Source organism: Nymphalis io, chromosome 5 (genome assembly GCF_905147045.1).
Source record: "Nymphalis io chromosome 5, ilAglIoxx1.1, whole genome shotgun sequence".
Classification (NCBI taxonomy): Eukaryota; Metazoa; Arthropoda; class Insecta; order Lepidoptera; family Nymphalidae; genus Nymphalis; species Nymphalis io.
The window spans coordinates 11,502,007-11,520,631 of NC_065892.1; the positions used below are offsets into that span (position 1 = coordinate 11,502,007).

General features: G+C 31.5%; 1 protein-coding gene across 7 annotated transcripts in view; it reads right to left on the minus strand.

Annotated features, from left to right (window-relative positions):
- Positions 1 to 6,873: 6,873 nt before the first annotated feature.
- Positions 6,874 to 18,625, minus strand: part of LOC126768667 (cystinosin homolog) — a 43,252-nt gene continuing 31,500 nt past the window's right edge. For 3 of the 7 annotated variants that reach the window (XM_050486904.1, XM_050486903.1, XM_050486908.1), the window contains 9 exons: positions 17,751 to 17,854; positions 17,305 to 17,404; positions 16,280 to 16,480; positions 15,296 to 15,536; positions 14,752 to 14,871; positions 14,366 to 14,536; positions 12,874 to 13,094; positions 11,851 to 11,946; positions 10,917 to 11,682 (listed from right to left, as the gene is read on the minus strand). In XM_050486904.1, the coding sequence (XP_050342861.1) occupies positions 11,640 to 11,682; positions 11,851 to 11,946; positions 12,874 to 13,094; positions 14,366 to 14,536; positions 14,752 to 14,871; positions 15,296 to 15,536; positions 16,280 to 16,480; positions 17,305 to 17,404; positions 17,751 to 17,838 (1,281 nt within the window). In that variant the 5' untranslated portion in view covers positions 17,839 to 17,854 and the 3' untranslated portion in view covers positions 10,917 to 11,639. Of the gene's footprint in view, positions 7,992 to 10,916; positions 11,683 to 11,850; positions 11,947 to 12,873; positions 13,095 to 14,365; positions 14,537 to 14,751; positions 14,872 to 15,295; positions 15,537 to 16,279; positions 16,481 to 17,304; positions 17,405 to 17,750; positions 17,855 to 18,003; positions 18,077 to 18,184; positions 18,204 to 18,625 lie in introns of those variants that run through there. The other 4 variants (XM_050486907.1, XM_050486905.1, XM_050486909.1 and 1 more) reach the window with 4 other exon arrangements.

Genomic DNA, 18,625 nt, shown 5'->3' on the forward strand with positions numbered 1-18,625 from the left:
CTGAAGAAAGGACATAGCCTACTTTTTATACCTAACATCTACCCCTACGCCTATCTCGGGTGAAATCTAGTAATGGAAATCTTTTATAGATCAAATTACTAAAACTATGTAATAAACATTTTTTTTAATTAATAATAATAATCAGAAAAACAAGAACTTGTTTCTAAGTAGCGAGAATGAAGACAATATTAAGGGTGTAGAAGGGAGAAGGAAAGAACAAAATTTAAATTATATTTAAATTATGTCAATGTCAATCTCAGATTTTTATTATGCATGTACATGTTCTTCCAACATGTAACGTGACATTACCAAAATATTTGCTCAAAATTACCACGAATCGACCGAAACACCGACTAATATCACATTATTTTTTTACTTAACAGCCTGTTATTTATAATATTATAAATACTAAGCTATGTGTTGTGATTGGAATGATGAGTGAGCCAGTATAATCACACGCAGAAGAAGTATTATAGGTATAAGCCATGGTTGGCATCGTATTGTCAGTGTAAGGTTGGTTTTAAGTCTTGCAGTATCAGTTAAAACTAATAAAAATAACATCTCTGATAAATAAATAAATCTAAACGAAAACAACCTTCTTATTATTAATATAATTATATCCCTTGGAAAATCCACCAAACGATACCGAATGATGTAAAACCAATTAGCTGGTGTTCGATAATCTCATTTACAAGTCCTCTCATGATATCTAAATTGCTATATCATGGTCTATTAGACATCTATCATGCTACCTTTATTTACCTGTTATTTATAGCAAAGGATATAGATATTCAAATAATATGGAAAATGTATAATATTTACGAAATAGACGTAAATTTTATAAACCTGCATCGAGGTTGTATATCATAATTGTTTATTAGCTGTGCAGCGATTAAATTTTATTTTATTTAATATTTGTGTTAATTAGGCATCTGTAAAAAGTAGCTTGTTAATTTCTTAAAAACACTCTTTACTTAACTCAACAGGCGCGCAATGCAAATACTATATAAAATCTGACATCCAAACAACATTAAATACCTTAACGGCCTACAACAGCCCCGGATTTATGCCTAGACCTACAAGGCCCGGGCCAAGGGGCTCCACTAGCTGAAGAGGCCAACCCAGCAAGTAATAATAAATTTTACTCAAACCGCTTCGGAACGTGGGTTCTTAAATGTCAGTGTCTAGGGGCATTAAATCTCTAAGTCCGGTAATTTGATGTAATTACCAGGCAAATTTATTACCTTTCAATACGCTTCCTTAAAATTCGTATTCAACAATCACAAATTCAGATACCGTACCAAAACAAGGGAATTTCCCGAAGGTCGTAACCTCTTCGGAGGCGACAAGTTCTTAACTTAAGCATTTGTATTATTTTAGTTGACAGGCTTTGAATCGAAGCGCGAGATCGGGGAAAACAAATTGAATTTCCTCTCTCGTACCAGTCATGCATGGTTAACAAACAATTTAGTGAAACTAAAGACACTTACCTGTGACCTAATTGATTTGACATTACGTGTTTATTGCGATTGTTATTTCATAAAGGACAAAATTTATTTATATTGCGAAGGAATTCCTTGAGAAATGTTTATTTAGTAGTAAATTGAATAATTTGATGGTTCATTATAATACGTTTGCATTTTATTTTAATTAAAGAAATATTCGTTAAAGGCATAATAATTTTGACTTTGAATGACGATTTGAAAAAGGTACGAGATGGATGCGGGCTGTCCAAGATCGGGATATTTGGCGTTCTATGGGGGAGGCTTTCGTCTAGAATGGACAGCAGTAAGCAGGGAAATAAGATTTTTATTAGAAGTTGAAATTAGCATTTAATGTAAATCCATAATATAAATCAAACCCATAAACTTCGGTTAAGATTTATGTGTTCTAACTTCTAGGCTTGTAAAATAACGCGTCAAAAACTTATTAAATCCTTTTTCAATATATTTATTTATTGTTGATTTTTAATCATTCAGTTGAGCATTTGTAGCTCATATAATATTATAAGTTTCTCATTAGTTACGGGCTTTATGAATAACTTTCAAAATTAGACTTAACTGCATAAATCTTTGTAGTAAAATATGCGAAATGTTTTAATAAAGTATCAAATAAGAGAAAATTATAGATTACCATTCATTCTGATCACCATGACAAAATTTAATTTTTTACACAATCGGGAAGGCTACACCGTTTATACCACTCATTTGAAATTTCCTTGCAAATCTGATTAAATTACAAAATGTTGTGACAAAATTACATAAGAATTGCTATTTTCATAACCATTTTCAAATTCGTTATATTTATTTCACAATCATCTCTACATATTATAAAACAAAGTTTGTGTGATTGTGTGTAATGAGATATATCAATGAAATACAATTAAAGTTATTAAAAATAAAATCAAGGAATACTAACTCCACGGTTTCTTTATCGTTGTAGTCCATTATTGAGTGAAAAGCCTTACAGTAACAGCCTGTGAATGTCCCACTGCTGGGCTAAAGGCCTCCTCTCCTCTTCTTGAGGAGAAGGTTTGGAGCTTATCACGCTGCTCAAATGAGGGTTGGTGGAATACACATGTGGCAGAATTTCAGTGAAATTAGTCACATGCAGGTTTACTCACGATGTTTTCCTTCACCGTAAAGCACGAGAGGAATTATAATCACAAATTAAGCACATGAAAATTCAGTGGTGCTTGCCCGGGCTTGAACCCACGATTATCGGTTAAGATTCACGCGTTCTTACCACTGGGCCATCTCGGCACGAGCCGAGAAAAGCCTTATTTATCATTTATTTTGGACATGTAATTTAAATTTATTAACAAGTCAAGTTCAAAATAATTTTGGAATCTTATTATAGAAACGAATATCATGCCCCAGGACATTGACTTTGTATTTGTATATTGACTTTGTGAAGACATGACATGTATCTCTTAAAATAGGAGATCATGAGACATAAAAGTAAATTAGTTTTTTTTGAAAATACTGTAATTAGTTTCCACTCTTTTGGCGCCGAAAGATCTATCCTCCTACGCAACGATAAAACAAAATCATATAACTTCGTACATAAAGTTTTAGGGTACAAACCTTATCCTTCATTTCTTTAATTACCATTTCGGGGTTCAGCTCAAAACTGAACAAAATTATTCTATATATTTTTTAAAGGTTTTATAATTATAAAAATTTAATACTGTAAGCATATAAATTATATGAATCAAAAACTTGTAGATTGTCATAGATAGACAGCGTTTTCGCATATTCATATTTACACAAAAGTATCTACGTCAAAACGTAATCTTTTTATTTAGATAAATAGTGTCATTAGCATGAACGCTAGGTAGAGTTCATGTTTTATTCCAAAATAATTTAATGTATATATCTTCCTAACCTTAAAACAAAAAAATAATTTTAAATTAAATTTATTTAAATTAATGTGCAGAATGAAAAATACGTTTACAAAAACTAAATAACAAAAAAAAACTTTGGCAAATTATCAAGTGTCATGCGCACGTAATTTTTTGGCTTAAAAATAATTTAAATATTTGTCCATACCTTGGACATCGACAGCAGCAATATATCAATTACACAATTACAACAATATTATGTACTATTTAAAAACAAACTTATGACACTGTTGTAAATAAATTAAAAAAAAACTAAATTATTCCATCTTAACCCATACCCATACATTTGATTTCAATTATGAATTTGAAATGATGAAATTTTACTTTCGCGTAATTTGCTCTTAGCGCTTAGAATTTTCACTTCAAAATAATCAAGATATAATAACTTACTAACATGTTAATATATTTATAAATTGGATTACGTAACACAATAACAAACGATATAAGTGTTTAATAATCTGATACGTTTATCTGGAGCCACTTGAAGACTCTTAAACATAATCTTCATTATTTGTGACGTTAAGGTATTATTTTTATAGCATCAAAATCCTCTCCGAACGCAATCTTATCACAACTTTCTATGTAAAAATTCTGTCAATTTTAAATACATTGTACAGTAACAAAGGATTTTGTAACGTCTAAAGATATGAATTGTGATATCATTAAATATACACCAAACAAAAAAATAAATGAAATACTGCCTATTATTAAAAAAAATAAAAATACTAATAATAAAAAAATAAAATAATAATGAGTAAATTAAAAGAACCAAACTTAAAAAGTTAAAATAATTAAAACTATAACAGAAAAAAAAATAAAAAATTGAAGTACTATTATAAAAAAATAAATACCTAACTATAAAATACTATTTATAAGTATCTTATAGCATGATTTGCAAGTAATTCTCACGACATAATGTGCTATAGAATAAACATCGAATTGAGAAGAAAATGTAAGCAGAATTGATTTACATCGTTAAAAGACAAAAAAACCGCCTCTAAATAAATCTCAGCTTGGCTTCAGGCCTTCTCTCCTTTCGAGGAGAAAATTTTAACCTTATTCCACCAAAGTGCTCCGGTTGCTGGTGGATTTTTTGGTGGTGTAACGTTGTAGAATTTCAACATACACATGCAGGTTTTCTCACGTGGTCTAACCACCAGACGATTTTGGCTGAAAAGTAAATATAGGTTAAATTAAATACAATAACAAAATAAGTTATCTATTCGGTTTATTTTTCTGTCAATAAAGGATAAAAGGTAATGAAATTTTTAATCTTTAAACAATCATAGCTTCATCTGTTTGCTTGTTTCATTTAAAAATAAATGATGCCTTTATTATTTGTAACAGTAACTGATATAAAAATATAATATAATTAAATGATGAAAACGTGATAAAATTAACATATCAATTACAATACAGTCACATGAGGGCTTTGTTGGGGATCACAGCTATCGTATTATAAGTCCTGTTTATTGTACTCCATCTGTTGTAGATATATTAAATAGATTCTGCAAAATAAATAATACAAGTTTGTGTCTGTATTTATTTCCCGATTGATTTTTATAAAATTTCTTGTACACTTTTTTTTTCTTAGTTCTAATTAGCTTATTCTCTTTTTACTTTCTATCATATTAAGTAGTCTATTTTACTTTATTTACGAATGTGATAATTCAAATAATGAAATGAATATTATAATTCAATACTGGTTGTTAACCTGTTGCTACGAAGTATTAATCTAAAATGGAGTATCCCTCGTGACTCTAACCTTTCGATCGAGCTTTACGTATCATGACACTAATAACATCAAGACTATAAAAATATAATAAATATATTATATGCTATTTTTCCGCAAAACTCTTTATACGTAATTGATTGATCAGTGATTGAATAGTTCTTATTACTGTCTACTAAAGATTAAAACTAACAATATCAGTTTTCATCAAAATACGCGCTTTCTAGAATTTTTTTAAGCGCAATTTGTTTTATAATGTCATCAATAATTTATATTTAGATCTGTGACTGTACAAATCTTATAATACGTCCTTGCATGTTGCAATAATACTAAAATTCTCAGGGGACTACTGGTCTTAGGAAACGATAAGCCGTAGATTTTGGGATACACATTGTTATTTATTACAGTGATGACCGCTTTTAAATGTAAAATAAATAATAACAAACTAGGCATTAAAAACGTTTGAAATAAGAATGAAAGTCGAACTTATAACATATTTTAAATACTTGGAAATCTGACATTATTGTTTTTTTTTTTATATGTTGTACTTTTGCATAACCATAAAATTTAAATAATATGACAGCGACAGGGTCATATTTATTTTTACGTTACGTAACTACGGTTGCAAAACAATAAAACACATAACGAATAATAAGGACATTGACTTAAGGCATAAGGATTGTGACACAGAACCAAAATCATATGATTGGATAAAGATTGGTACAAACCAAAGGATAAAGTACAAGCGATAGTAGTCTTTTCAAGCCAAATCCTGTAAAGAGACCTTACAATGTTATTTTTTATATTTCATTAAAGTTTCAATATTGTCTTTGAATAAAACTGTCCAATTATTATTGTTACAATGTTCAATTGTAAATAAGTGTTTGTATACTAATGATATTATAAAAGTAAATATTTTTTAGATGATAACACACCTTGGAAATGAAACGAAAACATATATTTTGTTATTAATTTTATTGTAAACAGGAATTGTAGAAAAAAAATAGTAATACACTGCGTTTATTTCGCTGGCCTCGTCGGACGTATCTATTTTCGAACCGATGGTATAATATTGAAAATCAATAGTCAGAAATAATTCCTCATTTGAAGCATGAAATTTTTGACAATTTGGTTGACAAAATCAAATCGAAATCAACATATAATAAAAATTTAATCATATATTTCATCTTTTTTTTTTCAACGACCGTCTGAGTATTCCTCATTAAATAAGCATCTTATGTAACATGCGTAAACAACTTTGTGACGTCTCACTAGTGCTGGTTGTACGCTGGTTTTTAGTAGTACTAACATTAAGCCAGGAATCACAATGGGGAGATGCGAAAATGCATCTTCCCTGAGAAGCGATACTAATTCCACGGCAGCTACGGCGGTTGACTTTGCACTTAACAAACCAATCTCTTCCGGTATTATATGTTTGTTACTCAATACTCATCGTTTCATAGTGTCATCAAAATATATAATAATATTTCTAATAAATAATAAACAATCCTTTGAATCATTGATCCTGGTATTTTCCGAGATGCAATTTTTTTATTCTGTTTAATGTAATTAATGATATATTCAACTTATAATGCTTTAAAACAGAAGTCAATAAATAGAAAATATTTAATTTTCTTATTTTATTTATAGTTTACATTAAAATTAATAAATAATAAACCGTTAATATTAAATTAATTTGGAATGTTACATTTAATTATAAAGATTATACTAATTTACAATTGGTACATTAAATACATTTAAAATACAAAGCGGTTTAGTATATTGTTGAGTATACATTCATATAACTAATAATATGCATTAAAGATAGAGGTAGTTACAATTCGATAGTTCTTATTCTAAAATTAAGTCAGGCTATCTTGCCTCTCTCAATAAAACAATCAAAAATATTTTCCCTGTTGTTATTAGTGGCAACACTAAAGAAGATATTGCTCTACAAGGCCACCCTGGCTTACAATTGGCAGTTTTAATTTTTACTTCTTGCATATACGAGTTTATAATTCATCTCGTGCTTGACGGTAAAGGAAAACATCGTGAGGAAACCTGCATGTGTCTAATTTCATTGAAATTATGCCACATGTGTATTCTACCAACCCGCATTGGAGCAGCGTGGTGGAATAAGCTCCAAACCTTCTCCTCAAAAGGAAGAGGAGGCCTTAGTCCAGCAGTGGGACATTAACAGGCTGTTACTAACTAACTAACATACGAGTACGTCTCGTCTGTAGAGAATAAAGCGGACATCCGATCTAGCGAATCTACTAGCAACATTATTAATTAAATACTAATATTATTATATTATATACCTTATACAACTACATAAATGTCATATTATTGTCCACTGCAATTATCCAGCACTGAATAATAATAATTATCACTAGTCAAATGTAATTAAGAATAAATTGTCATTAAATTTATTACAAATAAATTTTTTTTTTTTAGAATATGCTCGGACGTCACATGTAAATGGCAACCTAATCAAATCCTTCTTCTCATTTCACTCACACCAAGAGCCTTAACGTTTTTTATTAAACAAACTTTTATCTTCATTACGTGAAACATCAACCATGGTGAGTGTTGCCATTTCTCTCTTTTATATATTGAAAAAAAATAACGTTTCTACTCTCTCTTGCTTTGCTTGTTGTAAAAATGCGTCTGCATTATTTAATGCTTCTTCACCATAAGCATTGTTTTGGACTCAATTCGATAGAGTATTGGTATTATGTGGGAGAACCTTGGTAAGGTTCTGTTGTATCGGGGTCTTCTTCGATATAATATCCTTCATCTCGAAGTTCATCTGAGTTGTACATAGTACCTGGTAGGAGGATGTACCGCGCGTCTCTGAAACAAAGTCATTATATCAGCGATAATTAAATAAATATAAAACACAATACAAGAAACATATATGAAAAATATTACAATTAGCGTTTTTCGATAACGATTGCCGTGAAGTAGGTTTTAATGTAACACAAATAAAGCACACTTCACATATATCCACGCCATAGTAATCTGTGATCCTTCAATCAAGTATGAACTAGCGAATGGATTGGCACTTTTTTAAGTTAACATAAATCCACAGAAAAGTTATCATTGTCTTTCGCGTTAGCTACACTTTGATTCATTCCTCTCTGATTGTTTTTATATGTATTTCCAGTCAGCATTTTATCAAATTTCAGGATTACAATGTTAAAATACTCAAAAGTATTTGGTCAGAAAGTTAATGACTCTTTCACTTAACTCACTGTTTTCAATTCACACTAAGCATAACAGCCAAGTATATTTTGTAGATGTAAATATCTCACATTTATCAGCAAGCGTCGTTCTCATATATCGCCTTTATGAAAAGGTTAAAGAACTTATTCTATTTACGCACTTGTGACATTGTCGAATTCGCAGATTTGTTTTTAGAGATGATACCGCAAGTGCGTCAAACTGTATGTAAACAAAGTGTTCCACATGATACGTACATACATAAACATATGTGCAGAGTATTCTTTGACGAATGATAAGAGCAATATAGTTTTGGGAAGGGAATCACATCAAACCAAGATTTTTATCAGCTAAGCTGGTTTTGTTAAACTGTATTATTATTATATTTTTAAGAACCAGTATCCCTTTGAACCCATCGGGTAGATCTATTTTTTATAAATATTATATCTAAATTTATTGTCATATAAACATTATGAAAATATCGATGAAATTATAGCACAGTAACGTTTTTAGGTATATAAACATTTTCTATCGATCGATTCTTTAATCGATTTCTACGGGGAATCGATCGATCGTTTTCCCAAAGCACAGCACTATTTGTTTCATTTGACAGAAGAATGACTAAATCACTAAAAGCCAAATTAAATAAAAAATTTCTATCGTGTACTTTCATCCTAAGCATTTTAATCCAAAACCGACAACTATAAGTGACGATGATGAAGCAGCACGCACGGCATTTACACGTGCGAGCCTCGCTAGCGGTTGAGACGTGTCACACAAGCGTGCGCACCTTTATAATTATTGGTTGATTCTCTCACAATAATAGACCACCAATGTTGCTTGTGCTTACTGCTTCTGATTATGCACCCTCTGCATCGGATATCTGGTCATCAGACAAGGAGTTACAAAAAAACAAGGCTACAAGAATATTGATTGATATAGACTAAATCATTATTATTATAAAATTTGTTTTGTTCCTTACTAGGCGTTAATGATCAAAACTACTCTATATCATACTAAAATAAGTTTTTAGTCTTATTTTAAAATATGTGTATATTTTTACTACATTCGTAATTATTATGTCAAATGGACTGTAAATAGCTTAGATGCACCTACTTAATATAGCTAAAAGTCTATCCTTCTGCGCTAGAGATATTATAGTGCGTATACAGAAACACATATGGAATCTCAGTTATCGCACTCGCTTAATCTGAACGTAATCAGATTCGATCAGAGATACATATCGAGCAGGATCAACATGCTTTCCGAGGAACTGAAGTGTGACACTGCCAACTTTCTCTGCTGGGCACAGAACTTCTGACAGAAAAACTCAATAATTTTTCATAGAGAGGACTAGGATTCGAACCCCGTACCAATAAATCTGCTTTGTTTATTTAACCGGCGAGTCTGTGAAACACCTAAAATGTATCTAATTTAAGTTATTCACGTCACGTCGCGTCGGTGGCCAATATCAAGATTGGCCAACACCACAGAACATATCAGTGCGTTACTTATGTCTATTTCGTCACTCTTATCGACGAGACCGGAAAGAGTTTAGGTGCAGGACGAACGGGTTTTACGAGTTTTCGAGACACACAAGTTTACGCAACTATCAGACTTCGGACTGCTACTAAGTATCTTCAACAGTAAATCCCATACATCGCAAGGCCTCGGGATCTACGGCCTTATATCTAACCACTAGACCAACGAATCTGGCGGTATATCAGTAAAATCAAAGAAAATAAAATTTACTAGCAAGAAAAGTAACAATTTTATTATAAGATAATGTGTATGAGCATGCCACATGTGTTTTGTAGGAAAGCTCACTAATATCTTATAAACATCAGACATCAGACGTCGATTCATCTTATTATTTAAAGATGGTGTATACTATAAAGAAATTACTTTTAAATTTTAATTTAAATTCTTAAAAATGTATTTTTTTACTGTATATAGGATTTATCGACTACAATGAATTAACAAAAGGTTGACTTTAATAAAACATAGTACATTGTGACTTATAGGAAACATTTAAGAAATATCATGCAATATGAAAGTTAGTTTAGCTCAAGCTTCAGCGATTTGTTATTATTAGAAAAGCTGATAAAATAAGTAAGAATATAAAAACAATGCCAACTTTACTATAACTAATTAAGCAACCTATAATTTACAAACACAAACTACATTATGGGAGTTCTACAAGTCTCTTTATTGGGTCCATTTTTCTTTTATTGTCACGAAAGTAAGGTATTTCGCTCAATTGAAGCAAAGATGATAAATAATATTTAATCAAAAGTTCTTAATCGGTTTCATCGGTATATGTACATATATTTGTTACCTAGAGAACTAGGATTGTGAATTCTATCAGACAGGTGTAATACTTTTTATGTAAAATATTTATCAAACTTAATATTGATTGATATATTATATAAACATTAAAATTTATATATAATATTAATTAACTTAACTTATATTATATATAATTATTTAAATAGTAATTAATATTTTTTTTATTTATTTAAATTCAAAGTTAAGGACGTTGAAAGAAACACAGCAAAATCAGAATTAATTTATTGTTTAAAAATAATCTACACGATATAATAACATTGAATAATACAACTAAAGATACGAAAATAATTTTCGAGTAAACTTAAAATAAAAATCTTAGAAATTTAACTTAACCGAATTCTTCAAATAATGGGATGAAGGATAAGCATAGGTATGTTCTTTGAATGGGATATGTTTTAAATGCATTATCGATGGAGGTTGAAATTAAAATGCATTGATATAACGCACATTTTAATATAAAATGTGTGGCTTCATCACAGATACTTTATTAATTGACAATGTCATTATAACAAAATCAACAAATTCATATAATTCTTTTCATATTCCCAACAAATAACAATTATTTTTTTAATATTAATTATTATCAATAAATATAACAGCGCATAAATATAAGCCATTCCGGATCAGTCTATCAATTTATTGCCATGTCGAGTAAAACGTGAAATAATATCATACGTTGGCTAATTAATATTAATACAACTAAAACGTCTGAAGTATTTGGTAGCCAAAAAAAATATATTAAAGTGTCTTTTTTTAAATCTATTTATCGAATGGAGGAACTAAAGTTTTATATTAGGCATTTGTTTCAACTTATCCAAATCTTAGACGGTTTTAATAAAGAAATGCTTATAAGACTATAAAAGTCGAGTCAAATTAAATATAAAAATAAATTAAATTAAAAATGGCAGCATAAGAAGCAGCAAAAACGCGTCACGCCTTCGCTTCGAGATCATATTTCTTCTCATCGGCATCCCTAAAAAAATAAATAAATAGGAAAAAGTTTTCATACGGGACAATCAGTACTCCTAATTTTAAAACTAAAAATCACCGTTAAACAAAACAAACCACAAACTAATGTTTTAGTTATACGTTAGTGATTGTCCGTTACCGGGGCTGAAGTTTAACTCATCCGTATACATACCAAGTCCGAACTAAAAAGTATTCACTGCCAACACCAGAACTCATCATGCTGGAACCCTCCTCGCTACCGTCAACAATCATAAACCTCTTGCCCTCTCTGAAAATATTAACCACAAAATTTTTCTTATCATCCCGTAAACAAATCCGCCATTTTGTATCCCATTTTGAATTTCGAACATCTCCGTACGAAATTCGTGCGCTAGCGTCCCGGTATGAATGGTGATGTGTCCGTTTAAAGCGATGTCCCGATAATGCATATTTTTTGTAATACTTATTATACATTGCAAATAACACATTTAAGTAGCGATTGCCCCAATTGCTATGTCACTATCCAGTATTTTTGGTCAATGATAAGTTTGATGATTATTTTTGATGATACGTATGACATATATTATTAATTTGAACATTAATTTTCGTGCACGTACAAAAGTCTGCATTCTCCTTTACTCCATTACCATTATTTCATATTATTTCGGCCATATTTAATCGTTTTCGTAGTAATGTGAAGAAAACTTAGTTTAACTAATTTTTTATATCTTAATATAGATTCCATTTTCTGTTTCATGTACTCTCTCTCTTTCTCTCTTATCCATTCATATCTAAATCCATTGTCTTGAAGTATTCTTTTATCACAGATTTGTCCATAAAATTATGATTTTCTTTTGCTTCATTATGAAATCAATGCAAACGGTCGTAAAATATCTTCCTTTGATGTTCACTCTTGTTTTGTTTCTTTGTAGTGATTGTTAGAACAATGTATTTTAATTGAATGATTAATAAGGAGCTTATTTTATGTTAGTGAAACCCAAAGCCAGCGAGAATATTTAACTTATAATTTATAAAGTTCAATATTCTCATAAAAGCATCCCAATGAAAGCACGTATAGATTTCTCGGTGTTACTAATAAATAAATTTAATCAAGTAAAAAGTTTGATTAAGAATCCTTTTGTTTTTTTTTTTATTTATATCATGTGGCAACACCGTGAAATTATACTAAATCGATAAGTAATAGAAGAAAACATACCTGTAGAATACGTAGTGTTGCAACATGAAGAATATATCGAAGACAAGACTGAACAGTCCTAGACCGAACTTAGTAGCGTCACCGAAGAATGATATCCAATCGTTGTAGTTGTAAGCGTTGAGGGTCATCTGCAGGATGGAGAGGGAACCACCGATGGAATCTAGGAAAATGTTGCCAATACTCCATCCGACAGTCGATTTGCGCTTGTAATTCATATACGCCTGAAAATATAAAAGATTGATTTTACTATAACAATACCACTAAGTATACAATAATAGCATCTTACTGGTGGTAGAGCTTTGTGCAAGCTCGTCTGGGTAAGTACCACCCACTGATCAGATATTCTACCGCAAAACAGCAATACTCGGTATTGTTGTTTTCCGGTTAGAAGGGTGAGTGAGCCAGTGTAATTACAGGCACAAGGGACATAACATCTTACTTCCCAAGATTGGTGGCGCATTGGTGATGTAAGCGATGGTTAACATTTCTTACAATGCCAATGTCTATGGGCGTTGGTGACCACTTACCATCATCTGGCTCATACGCTCGTCCGCCTTCCTATTCTATAAAAAAAATCTTATTTCTAACTCAACAAAGTTTATGCATCCTTAACGGGTTACAAGTTACAAAATTTATTAATAGGCAAAACATATTAGTCGGTCGGTACAAAATTATATAAGAACTGGATGATAAAAAGCATAGAATTACTATTTGTTGAGTTTCATACAGGATATAAAGACAATCAACTTTAAACTGAATTTATTGCAAGTACTTCTCGATTGAATCTACATTCTGAGCTGAAAACGATCGTGAAATATCAATAAAGTGATATCTGACATTGACCATAATAATTATAACATAACAAGAATGCACCCATCAAAATAGTATATCACCATAAGTAGTAACATTTCATGAAGGGAGTTCTTACAGAATCGCACTAGGGCGGCAGTTTACGTTTCATTAATCTTGTAAGATACGATTCCACTTGAATAAATTTACTTTGATTTTTCATTATATATTACATAGTTTAAAATAACGTAACTATTTTATTATAACTATATATATAACGTAACTATTATATGTATATTTTCCCGTTTGCTTTGATAATTAATTGTCGGTATAGTTTTAAATTAAGAAGTTGAATCAGTCAAATATGGCCATATATCATTAGGTGGCTTATTAAATTATTTGTATATATATTTTAATATGGCACTTAAAGTAAAACCCTAAAAAAAACCGTATCAGGGTTTGTGGATTACACATGTGGCAGAATTTCAGTGAAATTAGACACATGCAGGTTTCCTCATGGTATTTTTTTTTACCGTCAGCACGAGATAAAATATAAACAGAAACATGTGCTTAACAATAATAATAATATTCAGTGGTGCTTGCCCGGGTCCGAACCCACGACCACCGGTTAAGATTCACACGTTCTAACCGTATCTTGGCTTCCAAAATTATTTGTTTAGACCAAATTTAAACTTAAACTCACCTGAGGAACATATTTAATAAGCGTTATGCAGAGTTTGATGTAGCTGCAGTAGTAGAGGAAGTCGAGCCAGGCGACCTTGCTAGCGGCGCCCAAGCTGGCGGTGATGATGACGACGGACACAAACGCGCTCAGTATCCCGCGGGCTGTCATCGACACGCGTTGATTATCACGCTGGAATTAAATTACATTATCAAATCTTACCAGACGGACTTGGACAAAGTTCAGTGTTTTTTTTTAAATCATTTATAGACCAGCGATTGACCGTTGATTTGCTTGATGTAAAGCATCGACATGGTCTAGAATGTAGCACGCACGCTTGCCTAGAAGAAAGCTGTTTACTCTGGATTTGAAGATAATTTAAGGTATGTATATAATTGGAAAGTTACCTCATACAAGAAGCACTGAGTGATGGTGACCAGAGTAGCGAACGAAGCGTGCAAGGAGAAGAACACGTCGTTCAACTGTACTGGGTTCAAGCTGCGGGGATGACGGGTGAAGTATTCGCTCTGAAAACATATATTAATAAGAATAACCGACTCTGAAATATGTTAACGCCGTGTTGTTAAAAAACTTCTATTTAGAACTTTCTCATCTCCTAACATCACACACACATACATTTATTGAGCGAAGCGTTCATTCATTTTTTCATACAAGAAAACGAAAGGACCTTGAGAGGATGTTCACTTTTACATAGCACTACTGTTAGTGCAAAATTATGGTTACTTCTTTATTTTTATTAATCTTCATATGTTGTGTTGTAAGATAGAAGATCTTCTCTATGGTAATGAACAACTTACGTTATTTTAAAAGCAAATACAGCATCAATAAGAAAAAAACAATTTATATTTATTTATAATTTTTCATTTTTAACTTACTAGTTGAAGTATATAGAAAGCGAAGGTAGTACGAAGAGAAGTATAAAACATTAACCTGTATTTCCTTCGAGAAGTACAATCCGCAGTTAAACAAGGAATACATGGTGAAGCCCATGATGTTAAGAGCTAAGAAGTCAAAGTTGAGTCCGACGACACTCTTCCTCTTGAAGTTTATATATATTTGAGGGTAGAACGACACCGACCAGGCAGCGAAGTAGATCCAACCCATTATGTAGGAGATTATGTATATCGCATTCGAGTGCATTACTGTGACGCGGAGAAAGACGGTATCCAGACTGAAATTGTATGAAATTCAATAAAACATAACAGTTTAATGTAACAGTAACAGCCTGTTAATGTCCCACTGCTGGGCTAAGGCATCCTCTCCCTTTTGAGGAGGTTTGGAGCTTATTCCACCACGATGCTCCAATGCGGGTTGGTAGAATATACATGTGGCAGAATTTCAATGAAATCAGACACATGCAGGTTTCCTCACGATGTTTTCCTTCACCGTCAAGCACGAAATGAATTGTAAACACAAATTAAGCACATAAAAATTCAGTGGTTCTTGTCCGGGTTTGAACCCACGATCATCGGTTAAGATTCAGAGTTTATTGTAAAGTGGGAAATATTTACAAAATTTTACGCTTTATATTTTAAGTTATAACATCATCTGGGTATGGTCTGGGCACCAATATTTTGCGTAATATTATTTTGTTTGCAATAAACTGTGATATAATAAAGTTATTTACCAAAATATTTAAAAAAAGGAATATAACCCTTCCACTGTCCTGCTGCTGAGATTTATATCGTTTTAAGAAGAAATATTATAAGTATTTCTATAACGCTCCTCGCGGAATAAATACATGTGAAAATATTTCTTCAAACGTATATATTTCCTCACGTAACCTTTACCGCAGAGCACCAGATAAATTAAACTCTGATTTTAAACCCCAATATTTGAGCGTGTTCGATACATCTTAGCTTTTACTATAATATAACAAATTCTGGAGTTAAATGTGTTTAATTCGACACTTACTTAACAAAGTCAGGGGGCGTGACATTAAACGTGACTTCAGAATGTCCCGGACTTTTTCCATACGCGCATATATCATATGTGTGCTTCGTCGTCGGGTCGGGCTTATCGACACCAGGCATGTCGATAACGGGCGGGACGAATTGGACTATGTCAGGGTGTTGGATCTGAGACGTAACTTGGAGTGTTGTGTTGTATTCGCCGCTGGAAAATAATTTGAAAAGTAGAGAATAGCCTATAAATGTCGCACAGCTGAACTAAAGCCTGCTTTCCTATTGATGAGTTCCACTACGTTTCTATACAGTAACAGTACAGTAACAGTAACAGCCTGTTAATGTCCCACTGCTGGGCTAAGGCCTCCTCTCCCTTTTTGAGGAGAAGGTTTTAGAGCTTATTCCACCACGCTGCTCCAATGCGGGTTGGTAGAATACACATGTGACATAATTTCAATGAAATTAGACACATGCAGGTTTCCTCACGATGTTTTCCTTCACCGTCAAGCACAAGATGAATTTTAATCACAAATTAAGCACATGAAAATTCAGTGGTGCTTACCCGGGTTTGAACCCACGATCATCGGTTAAGATTCACGCGTTCTAACCACTAGGCCATCTCGGCTACGTTTCTATAATGTGGATAAATGGATACAAATGAAGCAGATTTCCATTAATCACAAGCAGATTTTCTCATGATTTTTTTATTCACCGAACACGAGAATAATTATAAAAAAGACAATTCAGTTTTGATTGCTCAGTCATTTATCGTCAGCGAGGATCAAACCTGCGATCGTTAGCGTAGCAGCCTGCTGTGACTACCGAGTCAATAGCTCATAATATATTACGACAACTAATATTATTAACGTCGTAATATATTAACGTCACTCGATTGATTTATTAAAGTTTTGTGTTATTTTTCGTTTTCACTAAGAAAATTTTCGTAATAATATGACATATATGAAAATGAATGTATAACTGCATCATTACGTCATTAAAGTTATTTTTTAGTGTTTCGCTGTACATTGCACTTACATTTGAATCAATTTGAAGAGATGCGTCTCATCCACAAGGAGATTAATATCCGTTTCATCGACATATAACTTTTCGAGTTGGCACTGCGCTACTGGTAATACTGAAAACACAAAGCATTAAGTAGAGTATCAAATATATCAATCGTTCCTGCGTTCTCTATCTTTTAATGAAATACGTTCATTATTTTACTGTGTTGTTGGTCTAATAGCTTATGAATGTAGCCACATATTTCAAAACCCAGGACTGGTTCAAATTGAAATCGGACCAAAAAAAAAAAAACAATTTGAGTTTTTTTGTTGTCCTATCGGACTGTGATGATTAAACAAAGGTACCCCCTTCCCGTATCCCCTTGGGATTATGATGATGATCAATTACCACCGGTTAGGCTACCTGCCTTTCTAAATCTCCTATTAGAGTATATGTATGCTTATTATATGACAACTCACCTAAGAGCAGCATGGCAATGAGACAATAGCTTAACCTATGACTAGAACGTACTCCGGCCCCGAAGAATACTGTGTTGAAGCGCGCCATTCTTCCTATTTTTTATCTGTGAACAATTCAACCTCGTTAGTATTGCATGTACAATATTTTAAGTTATCTTTTTAATAACAAAAATAAAATATGTTAATATTTATGTTAAAATACTAATATAACATTTCAATATAAATATACTAATACAGGGTACATATTATTTACTTCGCTACAATTGCATGATAAACACATGTTCAAACTACATAATTGTAATTTTCTTTCACCCAGGAAGTATACATAAAATTTATACACAATTTATTTTATTTTACGACAAAGATAAAGAAACTATAAAAAAAAATAACGAGGCAATGAAATAACCAATTTTAATAAAATTCAATACGCTCACAATATATTCAAGGTGTAGCGAAGACATTGAAACTTCGCCGAGACTATTATAAAACTAATTAAAATAACACACGTTTTATGTTGAAATTATTACAACGATATCATATATTGTAATAGGCGTTTCTTGTTGTATATTTGCTTTAACAATTACATATTATAATTCTTAATAATTTGAATAAATATATAATAATTTGAGCTTTTTGTCGACTCTTCTCAGGAGAATTAAACTTAGAACCGAAGTAGTTATATATAAATAAATTTTTCTCGATAATATATTCTTGCAAAATATTTCATTCAAACGTTAATTTTGATTGAATTTGACTATGAATTAATTTTAATAACACTTACTGATTTTTGTGATTCTGTAAAATTATTATAGAGATATTTTTTTCTACATTTAATCGAAATAGGTAAGTCCAGACATACATATAATTGAAATATC